Source organism: Polypterus senegalus, chromosome 13 (genome assembly GCF_016835505.1).
Source record: "Polypterus senegalus isolate Bchr_013 chromosome 13, ASM1683550v1, whole genome shotgun sequence".
Taxonomy (NCBI): Eukaryota; Metazoa; Chordata; class Cladistia; order Polypteriformes; family Polypteridae; genus Polypterus; species Polypterus senegalus.
In genome coordinates, this window is record NC_053166.1 from 155,574,609 (window position 1) to 155,590,256 (window position 15,648).

The following is a 15,648-nucleotide window of genomic DNA, read 5'->3' on the forward strand; positions in this document are numbered from 1 at the left end:
ATGGTTTAACAGGTGGAGGCCACTGACATTTTTCTCTCCTCATCTTTTCTGACTGTTTCTTCACTAGTTTTGCATTTGGCTACAGTCAGTGTCACTACTGGTAGCATGAGGCGATACCTGGACCCTACAGAGGTTGCACAGGTAGTCCAACTTCTCCAGGATGGCACATCAATACGTGTCATTGCCAGAAGGTTTGCTGTGTCTCCCTGCACAGTCTCAAGGCATGGAGGAGATTCTAGGAGACAAGCAGTTACTCTAGGAGAGCTGGAGAGGGCCATAGAAGGTCCATAACCCATCAGCAGGACCAGTATCTGCTCCTTTGGGCAAGGAGGAACAGGATGAGCACTGACAGAGCCCTACAAAATGACCTCCAGCAGGCCACTGGTGTGAATGTCTCTGACCAAACAACCAGAAAGACTTCATGAGGGTGACCCAAGGGCCCCATGTCCTCTAATGGGCCCTGAGCTCACTGCCCAGCAGCATGCAGCTCGATTGGCATTCGCCATAGAATACCAGAATTGGCAGATGCACCACTGGTGCCCTGTGTTTATTACAGATGAGAGCAGGTTCACCTTGAGCACGTGACAGAAGTGAAAGGGTCTGGAGAAGCCATGGAGAACATTATGCTGCCTGTAACATCATTCACCTCAGACTGTCCAGGAGCTCAGTGATGCCCTGGTCCAGATCTGGGAGGAGATCCCCCACAACACCATCTGTCATCTCATTAGAAGCATGCACCGATGTTGTCAGGCATGTATACAAGAACACAGGGGCCATACAAAGTGCTGCGTACAATTTGGAGTTGCTGCAATTAAATTTTGGCAAAATGGACTAGCCTGCCACATCATTTTTTCACTCTGATTTTTGGGGCGTCTTTGAATTCAGGGCTCTGTAGGTTGATCATTTTCATTTCCATCAAACGATGTGGCATCCTTTCGTTCCTAACACATTACCCAGTCTATATCAGTATAGATATCCAGGAGGATTTCTTTTTCCCGTTGAGATCTGATGTGTTTTCAAAGTGTTCCTTTAATTATTGATTCATATATTGTCATCAGAAGTGAGTAAATGTGCACAATTTCAAGTCATTTGGACAATAGGAAGTGGGTTAAATATTGATTACAAAATTTGTACCAGACAACAAACAGGTGAAGTTTAAATAAACGTGGTAATAATCCATCCATCCATTATCCAACCTGCTTTATCCTAACTACAGGGTCACAGGGGTCTGCTGGAGCCAATCCCAGCCAACACAGGGCGCAGGGCAGGAAACAAACCCCGGGCAGGTGCCAGCCCACCGCACGGCGCGCACACACAGACATACACTAACACACCAAGCACACAATAGGGACGATTTCGGATCGCCAATGCACCTCACCTGCACGTCTTTATACTGTGGGAGGAAACCGGAGCACCCGGCGGAAACCCACGCAGACACGGGGAGAACATGCAACCTCCACGCAGGGAGGACATGAGAAGCAAACCCGGGTCCCTAACTGCGAGGCAGCAGCGCTGCTCACCTTGCCACCATGCCGCCTGCGGTAATAATAATAATAATAATAATAATAAAAAATAATAATAAAATAGGCAATTAAGGGTTCCGGATTATAAAAAGGAAATTAACTAAAATGAAGCCCCCCCTGAACATATTATTAGTAAATAAGCGGGTTCTAATTAAGAAACTGGCAGCCACTGCAGACCCCCGGACCGTAATCGAGTCCCCCCTGCTCTAGACTGTTGTGTCTGCGTAAAACCATAACGTTTGTATATTTTGCTCGTCTTTCGCCAACTGTATTCGTTTCTTTTCTGGGAAATGGATCCCAATATTTGTAAATGATTAATGGACAGATGAGAAGTTGGAAATCGCTTCATTTGATACAAAATCTTCCTTTACACCAGGGTGCTCATTCAGAATGTGGTCCTGCTGGTTTGCTCCTCTTTGTTCTTGAGGTGGTAAGCAGCCCACCTTGACCCATTCAGACGGCACATGAGGTGTCGGGTTTCGAGCTCCAGTGAATAACACACAGTATGACGCACCTTGTATTTGCCTGCACCCCCACAGCCACATATCTGATATAAGATATAACGTCGGAATCGCCCCGTCTTCCTGGGGAGGCTCCCATTAAAGAAGTGGCATATGCCAGTCGGGGGCGCGCTCCTGCTGGGTGAACATTCGAGAACCACCCTGTGTCTCAGCGTAAGTGGGTAACCTTTTCGAGAAAAGCGATCGCCACTATCGCCGCTGCGGATCTTAAAACCTGCTTGCTGAAGCGAGAAGCTGAACAAAGGGACCTTTCAGGGAGAAGGCGGCAGAGCTCAGTGGCCAAAGAGCAAGTCTACACTTCACACGGAGGGGATCGTCACCACCAGTGCATCGAGGGGCGAGGCTGCCAGGGCAAGGCTTAGTCATCTATGGTGGGCCAAGAGAGCTCAGGCATTACAAGAGCAGCAAGGGGCACACACAGCCAAGTGAAAGAGTAAGTAGGCCACACTAGATGGGGAGGACATATCAAGCTTTGATCTTCATTTAGGGGTGGGAGGTGATATAATTAATACAACGCATAGAAATTTGACTTTGCAATCATTTACTCGCCCAAAAACGAACAGATATGCTATTTCCATCTGTTGAAAAAATAACCTCCCCCCACCGCCTCTTGGTTTCTCAAAGCTGGCATTGCCCCCTCAGGTCAACATACTATCTAGCTATCTCTGACATCGACTGGGAAGAAGTTCTTCGCACTCCTCCTCCTTCATGCAGATGTCGTTCAGCTGTGTGATGTCTGAGGGGGGTCTCGCATCCACATCCCGTTTCTAATTCCCACCACAGTATCTCATAACCAGACTTTGACTTGACCATTCCAGACCCTTCCATGTCTTTCTTTTCAGCCATTCCTTGGCTGTGGAGCACCTGTTGGTGAAGAGAGATTCACTGATCTTGACTTTGCTAATGATGCTAGGAGTCAATGGAGGCTTTGATTAGGGCACTCGAGAGACTGAGCAAGGAGTCTGAGGGTCTGGGCTTGCGAGTGTCCTGATAAAAACCAAGAGCCAGACCTTTAATGACCTCTTGGGCATGGCCATCAGCAGTGTGTCTGTCTGCGGAGAGAGTGTCGACCTCATCGAGAGGTTTACTTACCTCAGCAGTGACATTCATGTGGCTCTGGTGACTCTTCCTATGAAGTCAGTAGACAGATTGGGATAGCATGAGGGGTCATGAGGTCACTGGAAAGGGGTGTGTGGCGCTCCTGATATCTCAGCAAAAGGACGAAGGTCCAAGTCTTTAGAGTCCTGGTGCTTCCTGTCTTGCTATATGGTTAGGGTTAGGGTTAGGGTTAGGACCTCAGACGAAGACTGGACTCCTGGGTCTCACTGTAGAATCCTTGGGTACCATTGGTTTGGCTTTGTGTTGCTCATGGAGTCCCGAATGAGGCACATCACCTTGCATTGTGAGGGAGTCTCAGTTATGGCACTATGGTCATGTGGCAAAATTCACTAAGGGTGATCCAGCTGGTAGGATCCTCATTGTTGATGACCCAAGCAGCCGGACCAGGCCAAGGGCTACAGCAGATAGAGGGTCATTTCTAGATGGTTAGGGTTTTTGCCTGGGGTGTTGCCAGTCAGTATCCTAACTTAACTTGTGCGATGGGTGTGGCAACACTCTGTACTAGTGCATGCTCCCCAGCCTGACCTGACCTGACCAGGCCTTGGTCCTAGTGTCTATATACACCCAGGGAACACCAGTCTCTGTATTACATCTCGCCTGGAGAAGGGGCCTGAGTTGCCTCGAAAGCTTGCATATTGTAATCTTTTTAGTTAGCCAACAAAAGGGGTCATTTTGTTTGACCACCCACTACATCCATAATGGCTAACACGGCACACCACCCTAGTACTACAGACATACAAGACACTGAAATGTACCGCTACTACATGGAATTGAAGACCCGGTGGAAGAAACTGGCACACATGGACAGCGACATCTTCTTCTTAACAAAATGCAAAAAGGAAAATCTTATCCCGAAAGGCATCATGATGTCTTATCTTAAAGGTTTTCCAATGTTGTTATCTGTCCTAGTGTCTATATATTCACAGGGGACTCCAGTCTCTGTATTACATCTCGCCTGGAGAAAGGGCCTGTGTTGCCTTGAAAGCCTGCATATTGTAATCTTTTAAGTTCGCCAATAAAAGGTGTCATTTTATGATATCCGATATGGTGTTCCACAAGGCTCTATCCGGGGTCCGCTGCTCTTCTCAATCTACATGCTTCCGTTAGGTCAGATTATCTCAGGGCACAACGTGAGCTACCACAGCTATGCTGATGACACACAGCTGTACTTATCAATAACACCTGATGACCCTGATTCTATTGATTCACTAACAGAATGTCTGACTTGTATCTCAGAATGGATGAAAAGTAACTTTCTCAAGTTAAATAAAGAGAAAACTGAAATCTTAGTGATTAGCAATAATGGATACAATGAGGCTATTAGAAATAAACTGGATACATTAGGATTAAAAGTCAAGATGGAGGTAAAAAGCTTAGGGGTAACTGTTGACTGTAATCTGAATTTTAAATCGCATATTAATCAAATCATTAGGACAGCATTTTTTCACTTAAGAAACATAAGTAAAGTTAAACCTCTTATATCACTGAAAGATGCTGAGAAATGAGTTCACGCGTTTGTTTTCAGTCGTCTAGATTACTGTAACGCACTCCTCTCAGGACTACCCAAGAAAGATATAAATCGTTTGCAACGAGTGCAGAATGGAGCTGCTAGAATCCTAACTAGGAAAAGAAAATCCGAACACATTTCTCCAGTTTTAATGTCACTACACTGGTTACCTGTGTCATTCAGGATTGACTTTAAAATTCTGCTTATGGTTTATAAAGCCTTAAATAATCTCGCCCCATCGTATATATCAGAATGTCTGACACCTTATATTTCAAATCGTAACCTCAGATCCTCAAATGAGTGTCTCCTTAGAATTCCAAGAACAAAACTTAAAAGAAGTGGTGATTCAGGCGGCCTTCTGCTGTTATGCACCTAAAATCTGGAATAGCCTGCCAATAGGAATTCGCCAGGCTGATACGGTGGAGCAGTTTAAAACACGGCTGAAAACACATTACTGTAACATGGCCTTCTCAGAACTTCACTTTAACTTAATCCTGATACTCTATATGTTCAATTTCCTCATAATAACTATTCATGGTGGCTCTAAAATCCGTACTGACCCCTACTCTCTTTTCTGTTTCTTTTTCTGCCTGCGCCACCTCCACCTACTCAAAGCTTCATGATGCTCCAACAATGATGGATGGATTAAAAGGCAGAAGTCTACGTGACCATCATCATCGAACCCTTCCGTGAGAACCCTAAATCCAAAGAGGACTGTTTCATTTATGTTAGGTAGAATGCCCAGAGGGGACTGGGTGGTCTCATGGTCTGGAATCCCTACAGATTTTATTTTTTCTCCAGCCGTCTGGAGTTTTTGTTTTTCTGTCCCCCCTGGCCATTGAACCTTACTCTTATTCGATGTTAATTAATGTTGATTTATTTTGTTTTCTTATTGTGTCTTTTATTTTTCTATTCTTTATTATGTAAAGCACTTTGAGCTACTGTTTGTATGAAAATGTGCTATAGAAATAAATGTTGTCATTTTGCTTGACTTCCCACTAACACAAACACGGTGCAGCACCCCTAGTATAAAGAGTGAGTAAATTTTAAGAGAAAGAAAGCAAAGTGCGCACAGATGGGATTGAGCTTCATGAACTGAAGATGTGCCATCCCCTCCTTCGTTGGTCAAGCTCCTTGTCTTCAGTTCAACACCTCAAATTCACTCAAACATGTTTCACATTTGTGCACTACTCTGATTTTACAAAAGTATTTCACAAAATTTTAATGATATTGGACTTTGTAAACATAGGATTGGATAACTGGCATGTGGATTATGCAATCAGAATAGCTTTTCATGGATGTTTTAATAATGTTGGTGTTTGTAGTAATTCTTCAGGACTGGGCTCTGTGGGCTCCCATTGAATGAGAACATTTCAGTCATTTTCTAAACTGCTTAGTTCTTAACAGGCTCTTTGCCTATCCCAACACGTATAGGGTGCAAGGCAGGAACAGACCCTGGACAGGACACCAGCAAGAAGTGTCAATCCACCTAACCTCCATATCTTTGACTGTGAGAGGAAGACGGAGAAACCCGGAGGAGAACATGGGGAAGACATGTAAAGGATGCAAAGCCTGGTCTCCTTAATTCAAGGCATCAGTGGTACCACTGTGCCATAAAGAAAGCAAAACAAACAAACAAACAAAGTGGTATAAAACACATGATTAGTTTTTGGATGGAGTATTAACAAATATGGTGTAATGGATGGCATCCTTGCCAGAATGGACTCCCTTCCTGTGCCAAGCCAGGAGGCCCAGGTGACAAATAGGCACGAAAAGTGTCAGGCGGTTCCCTGCCTGTGAAAGGATCTGGTCATAGGATGCCATCTGAAGAGCAGGTACACTGGTGTCCTGGCAGAATTAGACATAGGAATATTACTCATCCTGGAGGCCAACCTGAAGGTAGGACAGGGGGAGCTGAATTTTCCAAGTTACATGCTTCCCCAAACTGCTAGGTGGCAGCATCCCTGGAGTCAGGTACACTAGTGGCCACCCGCAGGGCATGCTGGCAGTTGTAGTGCCGTAGAGCAGCCCTGTTAGGGGTCCCTGGGTGCTGCCGGGGGATGCTACTAGGAGCTGTTCTCCTTGATTTTTAGGACTTCGGCATTACACACATCCACATCCTAGCCCCAGAAGCACTCCTGTGTTTTAGATAAAAGACGAGTCTGAGTCGGGTGGAAGGAGGACAAAGCTCGCCTGGAGGTGTGGACGAGAGGAAGGAGAAAAACAAAAATGTGTTGTGTGTGTTGGAAAAAGCCTTGTTAAGGTATTCTTGTTAATAAATTACTTATTTAGATAGATAGATAGATAGATAGATAGATAGATAGATAGATAGATAGATAGGCACTATATGATAGATAGATAGATAGATAGATAGATAGATAGATAGATAGATAGATAGATAGATAGATAGATAGATAGATACTTTATTAATCCTAAGGGGAAATTCACAATTGAAAAAAATGTCCAAGTAGTAAAAAGTGTCCAGGAAACGAGTCCACATAAAAGAAAGTGATAGGAGTGATCAGTGAAATAGAGAAAAAGGTAGAAAGATAAAGTCGTACACGGAGCTGCTGGAAAGGCTGCCACTCACAGCGGAGCCTGAGTCACTATTAGAAAATATAAATAAATATATTTAGACCCGGGACTTGTGTTTGTGTGGTGGTGTTTGAGGTTTAGATTGCCACAACGCCCCTTACTGGTCACAATGGGCAGATTATATTGTCCAGTAATCGCTGCAGCAGTGTTACCATCTGCATTGCACCATCTGTTGGAATGCCTTTTCTGAGTGTACCGATAAAATGCAGTGTTTTTACATTCCATTAGATGGCACACTACACACATTAGCAATGCCACAGAGGATCCAATATGAACGCATAGCACAAAATAATGCAGTCCTCATACTTGTCATGGCGTATGGATGACACCGTGGCTTCAGAAACATCTCAGTGATGAGCAACAGAATGAGAAGCACTTGAGCCAAACCGAAGGGTCTGAGTACTTTGCACATGTCAACGGGATATTTCAGTGTTTTATCTTTAACACATTTCCGAAAATGTTCGCTTTTTCATGTTAGGGTAGTGAGTATTGTTTGGGAATTAATTAAAAGGATTTTAGCACAAGGCCGCAGCATAATGGAACGTGAAAAAAATGAAGGGACCTGACGACTTTCTGAAGGCGCTGTATGGTGGGTCGCTTTTGTGTCCCTTTGAGCATGCTCAGAGAGGAGGATGGCATACAAGAGTTCCCTTGTTGATGACAAGTTCTGACCCGACAGCCATGACACACTAACCTGTCTTTTCCTCGGGCGCTGTCACGTCTGGCACACTGGAGCCTCTCACAACTTCAAAGAGAGCAGACAGGAACTCCTCAGGCACGGAGCCACTAGACAGTTTAAGGGCCAGCGGCAGGATGTCATCAGGGAACTACGAGGAAAAGGCAGCAATGAGAGGTGGGCTCCCCTGGTGACGGCCCCACCCACCTTGAGGTGATGCAGTTCTGGGTCTCCACCTTGCTCGCTATGGCAATCAGCTCATCCTTGTGCAGGATGGTGATGAGTGGACCGAGGTCTGGAATGAGTTCTGCAGTCCAACCTGAGGGGCTCCTATCAGGGGAACCAACACAAGCACATGAATTGGCATGGTGGGCACCATTGAGAAAGAGGCAGCAGAGTGGCTGTGGCCAGATGTGGCCGACTCACCCGTGGAGCTCCTCCAGAATGCTTTTCACAGCAGCTTTCTGTTCCGGACTGAGACAGCAGCAAGTCTTGAGCTGGGCAAGGGCGGCGGGCACGGCCTGCTGAGAAATGCCTCGGCGCAGTGTAGATGGTGGCAGCGAGCAAAGGAGGCGACCAAGTGCGTCCACGTCATACTCGTCTTGGATCCGGCCGTTCTGCAAAAGAGAGAGTGAGGAAAGGGGAAGCAGGTGGCCAATGGCTCTGGCCTGAATAAGACCCTCCCGGCAGCAGATGTCCTCCGAATGTCCCAACACTCTAAATAATACCAGCCATGGCATGGATTATGACTTGTCCTCAAATAGCATTTCCCCTTTGTCACTTACGAGACACTGCAGAACTTTCTTGACCACAGCTTCTCGCTTCGCCTCCTGGATGATAATGAGGTCCAGGTCTGTCCGGCCCAGGCTGACCAAGAAAGACTGGCACAGTGACGTGGGCACATTGTCTACATACTCGGTGCTGAAAAATTCCGGAAAACAATCATTTTAGTTTCATTTAGTTTACCATCATTGTCCGCATGTGGACATTTGCTTTGATCCAGTCAGCAACAATACACACCCGGGTCAGCCCCAACATTAAAAGCACCTGCTTAATATGGTGGAGGTACCCCTCGTGCCACCAACACAGCTCGAGGCATGGACTCCACAAGACCTCTGGAGGTGTCCTGTGTTATCTATGCTCCAAGCCAATAGCAGCAGATCCTTCAAGTCCTGTAGGTTGTGAGGTGGGGCCTCCATGGATCAGACTTGTCTTTTCTGTACTGTACATCCCACAGATGGGGAATCTGGAGGCCAACGCCTCGAACGTTTTGCCGTGTTCCTGAACTCTCTCTCTTGTGTGGCAGGGCGCCTTATCCTGCTGGAAGAGGCCACGGTCATCAGCGAATAAAGGGGCGTATGTGGTCAGCAATAATCATCTGTGTCCTAGTAGCATCCACATGAATGCCAGGAACCCAAAGGTTTCCCAGCAGAACACTGTCCAGAGCGTCACTCTGCCTCTGCCGGCTTGCCTTCTTCCCATAGTGCACCCTGCTGCCATCTCTTCCCCAGTTAAACCACACACACGCACCCGGGCCATCCTGATTTGTTCAAATCCGAGAGACACACAGCAGGCTGAGGGGAGTGGGGCAGGGCCCTCCTCACTCACGCGCCAGCCTCGGGGGGCACTCCTTACCTCTGCGAACGAGAACGAGAGAAGTACTTCACGGATTTAGATTGGGTTTTTTTTTGAGAATTTGCTTGAACATTCCGGTTGATTTTGCGACTTCTCTCATTGCATTATGCATCATAGTTCACTTGTGGTACTGATTGATTTGTGCGAATCCGAGAGACACGTAGTGTGCTGAGGGACGGAGACCTCCTCATTCACTCGCCAACCTCAGCGTGTACCTTACCTCCGCTTAGCTAGCGAACGCTAATCCGAGGCAGATGCTGCGGGCCGAGGGGAAGGGAAAGCGTGACGTCAGGAATGGAGAGCAGGTTGGGGCCCTCCTCACTGTCCTGTTTCACTAATACACGGGCAGAGCCACGGGGGACAGCTAGTATATAAATAAAATCAAAAACTGAAGATGTATTTATATACATTATCACACACGTGCGCTTGGGAGGCAGTTAGAGGGTTCAAACTGGGGCATTTGCAAGTCGGATCGAGGGTAGGCGGTGGGTTCTAATGCCTCTTCTTCTCTTCCCACAGACCCTCTGAAGGTCACTTCCGGCTCTTATCCTGACCTCACTTCTCTCAAGGGATGACCTCACTCCACTTCCTGTCCTGCAAACACGCCCTTCTTGCCGTCCCGCTATAAATTCAGTTAATATGCAGTACATGGTACACGTCTCAGTCCTAAGAGACTACTCGGTTTTTCGCTTTACAATATTCGGACAGGTGGATCCGCTACTCCTTTTGACTTGTGTTGTGTCTTTCTACGACATAAAAAAAGAATTCTAGAATAGTTCCTTATTTCAACAAGACTGAATTTGGCCGATTCAAACGTTTTATTACAGTCGGTATAAAACAATTTCTGCTTCTGTTTGTTTTAAATTTTGGGAGTAAGTATCGCCACACAAAGAAGGTCAAATCTGGAAACAACCATTCAATCAGTGTGGCCCGTCCTTTCAAATCTTATCTGCTTTTCTCGTTGCTCTTTTGTTTTTACAATTCTTGAAGCCCTATAGGGCAGCACGGTGGCGCAGTGGGTAGCGTTGCTGCCTCGCAGTTCTGTACTTCTGTACTCGGGTTCCCCCCTGCGTGGAGTTTGCATGTTCTCCCCGTGTCTGCGTGGCTTTCCTTCGGGCGCTCCGGTTTCCTCCCACAGTCCAAAGACATGCAGGTTAGGTGCATTGGCGAATCTAATTAACCCTACTGTGCGCTTGGCGTATGTGTGTGTGCACGCCCTGTGGTGGGCTGGCGCCCTGCCCGGGGTTTGTTTCCTGTATTGGCTGGGATTGGCTCCAGCAGACCCCCCGTGACCCTGTAGTTAGGTTATAGTGGGTTGGATAATGGCTGGATGAAGCCCTAGATGTGATTGTCCACAGAGAGCAGACCTCCAACCTATGTTTACTTTTGTTAGTTACAGACAGACCCCCAAACCAGGCCAAGAATAAAAAAGTCAGTATGTTCTCAATAGGTCTAACCTGCTTAATCCAGACCAGGGTGACATCGGGGGGTCTGAAGCCAGTCCCACCTAGCATGGGGTGCAAGGCAGGAACAAACCCTGGACGTGGTGCCAGTCCGATGCAGGGTGAAGACACACACACACACTAAACAGCATCACCAATTCACCCAACTGGCATGTCTTTGGACGGTGGAAGGAAACCCACACAGACACAGTGACAAAATACAAAAATTAACTCTTTCCGGGCTGATGTCAACTTTTGTCAAAAGGAGGAGCTGACGATGGTAATCGACTGTAAACTGTGACAAAACCAACCGTTATGTTTTAGCTGGACTCTCGTTGCTAGAAGAAAGGTTAGATTCATTGGTTTGACCGAGATTCCCTGCACTCACGTGAGTAGCAAGGCACACGCAATGGCAAAAATGGCACTGATATCTGGCAAGAGATTAAAGCGAATGTGAAAAGCAAAATACTCTGCGGACGATGTCTTGCCTGTTACCCCTGAACTGGACTATGACTTGTTGGACTCATATTTTGATACAAGTGATCAAAAATGAATGTGAGGTTCCAGCTTCAACTGATTGGTCGCCAGCTAATTGTTGTACTGACAATGTTCGCCAGGAGGACTGACAATTAGGTAGAAACCAGATTGCAATGCACTGTGAATTTGTCCCAGCCACGCAAAGACAGCCTGGCAGCAAGCCTGACACATATTCTTGGCAAACTGGCAGCCACAGCATGCAGCAACAAACGTTTTTATGTTGATTTCTGTGTGAAAGCATTGCTTTTCAGAAACTATGTTTTTTGGAAAAAATATTCAGCCGTCAAAGAGTTAATGTAGGGGGGTCCCGGGACACAAAATCCAAGGAGGTCTCCTAACTGTGAGGCAGCAGTGCTACCACCGTGCCGCCCTGCTCTCAATTCGACATGTCTAACAGTTCCGTATAGAAAGACGTTGGGCTAGGATGAGGCACCAGTAGATAAACCGACTCCAGGAAAAAAAAAAAAAGGAAACAGTCGGGGAACTTGTGACCCTTAGAATAATTGAGCAGAATATCCGGATGAGGGAGAGACGACTTACGGCAAGAGAGGCAGGAGGAGCGGTGGGATGAAGGCGTTTGTCACGTTTAACTCCCTCCAGTACTTCCAGGCCAGGCAGTTCATCTGAAACACAAAAAGAAGGCATCAGAGTGGACAGCCCCACATTTACTTAGACAATGACCCCGATTCCACCGCAGGAGCCTCATAAACCCCTGAACCAGTACCCGCTAGTGACCCCAAACCTCTAAAGTCCAGGATGGGTTCCTCTCCCCCTATGCACAAACCCCAACCTCTCCTCCAGCATTATGATGGGTTTGTAGCACAGATCGGCACCCTTTAACTTTATTCTGCATTTCCTTCGTGGGCAGCCATGGTGGCGCAGTGGTAAAAAGACCAGGGTTTGCATCCCTGTGTGGCGTTTGCTGTGCTCCCCTTGTCTGTGTGGAATGGCTAAGATGGGGGGAGGCAGCATGTTGGCTGAGGTCTCCTGGACTCCGAACAAAGCTGAATCCTTATACAGTATGTGATATCAAGGCTTGGGGGGACGGTGCCCAAAAGCAGACCCTGTGAAAGCCCATTGTTGCACTCCTTGTGTGATTTTGGGCTATATATACAATAAATTGGTGTTGTTGGGCCCGCCGGTGTCCACCCACAGTTCAAAGGCATGCAGGTTAGGTGAACTGGCGACAGCAAATTGTGTGTTTGGTGTGTCTGTGTGTTCGCCCAGCGATAGACTGGCACCCTGTCCAGGGTTTGTTCCTCCCTTGCCCCCTCTGCCAGGTGTTATAGGCTTCCCCATGTGACCCTGGTCTGGATTAAGCAGACATGAGACAACATTTTCTTCATCATTCCATCCACTTGCTAACTTGCGTTGCCAATTCACGATCACAGAGAGCGGGTTCCCTATCCTCGTGGGACTCCAGTGCCAATCCCAGAGAGGGCATCAGTATGAGGCTGGACCCACTTGATACGAGTACAAAATGAAGTTGACCAGTGTGCAAATTGAATTCAAGTAAAACAAGTCCTACTCCACATGCACTTGTCCTCTCAAATCTGTAATCTGGATATTTGACATCACAGTGCCAATGGCAGCAGGTCTCTTATAACCAAGCCAGACGTTCTTACGCATGTTTAGGGGGGCTGTGGTTTGTTAAAATAGTTCTTTTTTTAGATTCTGTAAAGTTTTATATTTCCCCATGAAGGCAAAAAAAATGCATACAGTATCATCCATCCATCCATCCATTATTCAACCTGAAAATCCTAACTACAGGGTCACGGGGGTCTGCTGGAGCCAATCCCAGCCAACACAGGGCGCAAGGCAGGAAATATCATCCATCTCTTTATTGGTCTTAAAGATCCATGGACTCCCCCTGTCTGGTTGCACCCATCATCCCTCCACTGACTGCCCGGCTCTTTTTACCTGAAAGGCTGACAGGAGGTGAAAGTTCCTCTCGAACAGCGAAAAGTTGTACAGAAAGGTTTTGCTGTCCATGGTCTGGATCTGCTCACAAGAAATTCCTTTCACCAGCTGCCCTGTACTGAGACACAAAGAAGGCATAAACTCACAAACCTTGAGAGGTCACCGTCACCGACGTAAAGCTGTGAGAGGAGCCGCTAGTGAAGGGTACGAGCGGACTCTACTCTTAAAACTCCGTGGTTTATATTCAAGACATCACGCGGGCCTGTGCTGGCTTGAGATGAACGTTCACAACGCGTCCGTCCCAACAGGCCTCATCACTTCATGGATTTAGGGGCACACGCACCTCAGGAGGTCCACCGGAGGGACACTCTTGGAGAGAGCGTCGTAGAGGAAGACGGCCTAAAGAGGGGAAAGAAGCAAAGGACAGTCACCACCAACTCATCACAGGTGATAAGCACAATGTGGACAGCAGAGAAGTTCAATCAACGCCCAGTACGTCACCGCGGTCTTGGTGTTCAGTAAGCTTTACACTCACGTGCATGGCCTGCTCATTAAATATACTGCTCAAAAAAATGAAAGGACCCCTTTGTAATCTGAGAATAACATCAAGTCAGTGACACTTGTGGGCTGTTGATCTGGTCAGTGAAGTAGCAGAGGGGCTTGTTCATCAGTTTCAGCTGCTTTGGTGCACTAGAGGGGCAACAATGAGACGACCCCCAAAACAGGAATGAATGGGTTAACAGGTGGAGGGAGGCCACTGACATTTTTCCATCCTCATCTGTTTTGTCACTCGTTTTTCATTTGGCTACGGTCAGTGTCACTACTGGAGGCATGAGGCCATACCTGGACCCTACAGAGCTGGCACAGATAGTCCAACTTCTCCAGGATGGCAGGCACATCAATACGTGGCATTGCCAGAAGGTTTGCTGTGTCTCCCAGCACAGTCTCAAGGGCATGGAGGAGATTCCAGGAGACGTGCAGTTCCTCTAGGAGAGCTGGACAGGGCCCCTCGTAGAAGGTCCTAAACCCATCAACAGGACCCACCAGAGGAACAGGATGAGCACTTCCAGAGCCTACAAAATGACCTCCAGCAGGCAGGCAGGCAGGCCACTGCTGTGAATGTCTCTGACCAACCATCAGAAACAGACTTCATGAGGGTGGCCTGAGGGCCCAACAATGTCCTCTAGTGGGCACTGTGGAGCTCAACTGGCATTTGCCATAGAATACCAGAATTGGCAGGTCCACCACTGGCACCATGTGCTTTTCACAGATGAGAGCAGGTTCACCCCGAGCACATGTGACAGACGTGAAAGGTTCTGGAGAAGCCGTGGAGAATGTTATGCTGTTTGTGACATTGTTCAGCCTGACCAGTTATGTGGTGGGTCAGTGATGGTCTGGAGAAGCATATCTATTGAGAGACATAATGGCCTAGAGAAGCATATCCATTGAGGGATGCACAGACCTCTACAGGCGAGACCCTCTTCATCGGATTTTTCACTCGTTTTGTGTTTTACTACACTCAGTGTCACTACTGGTAGCATGAGGCCATACCTGGACCCTACACAGTTGGGTGGCACAGGTAGTCCAACTTCTCCAGGATGGCAGGCACATCAATATGTGCCATTGCCAGAAGGTTTTCTGTGCGTCTCCCAGCACAGTCTCAAGGGCATGGAGGAGATTCCAGGAGCCAGGCAGTTACTCTAGGAAAGCTGCACAGGGTCCCTTGTAGAATGTCCTTAACCCATTAGCAGGACCCACCAGTATCTGCTCCTCTAGGCAAGGAGGAACAGGATGAGCACTGGCAGAGCCTACAAAATGACCTCCAGCAGGTAGGCCACTGGTGTGAATGTCTCTGACCAAACAATTAGAAACAGACATCATGAGGATGGCCTGAGGGCCCGACGTCCTCTAGTGGGCACTGTGGAGTTCGATTGGCATTTACCATAGAATACCAGAATTGGCAAGTCCACCACGCGCACCCTGTGCTTTTCACAGATGAGAGCAGGTTCACCCCAAGCACATGTGACAGACGTGAAAGGGTCTGGAGAAGCCGTGGAGAACGTTATGCTGCCTGTGACACCGTTCAGCATGACCAGTTTGGTGGGGTGTCAGTGTGGGTATATCTGGGGAGGCATATCCATGGAAGGACGCACAGACCTCTATGGGCTAGACA

General features: G+C 47.4%; 1 protein-coding gene across 3 annotated transcripts in view; it reads right to left on the minus strand.

Annotated features, from left to right (window-relative positions):
• The window catches only part of LOC120542934 (otoancorin-like), a 60,384-nt gene that overhangs the window by 15,065 nt on the left and 29,671 nt on the right, over nucleotides 1-15,648 (minus strand). For all 3 annotated transcript variants that reach the window (XM_039775678.1, XM_039775679.1, XM_039775677.1), the window contains 7 exons: nucleotides 13,819-13,874; nucleotides 13,476-13,593; nucleotides 12,096-12,178; nucleotides 8,727-8,862; nucleotides 8,368-8,558; nucleotides 8,178-8,271; nucleotides 7,960-8,092 (listed from right to left, as the gene is read on the minus strand). In XM_039775678.1, the coding sequence (XP_039631612.1) occupies nucleotides 7,960-8,092; nucleotides 8,178-8,271; nucleotides 8,368-8,558; nucleotides 8,727-8,862; nucleotides 12,096-12,178; nucleotides 13,476-13,593; nucleotides 13,819-13,874 (811 nt within the window). The remainder of the gene's footprint in view (nucleotides 1-7,959; nucleotides 8,093-8,177; nucleotides 8,272-8,367; nucleotides 8,559-8,726; nucleotides 8,863-12,095; nucleotides 12,179-13,475; nucleotides 13,594-13,818; nucleotides 13,875-15,648) is intronic.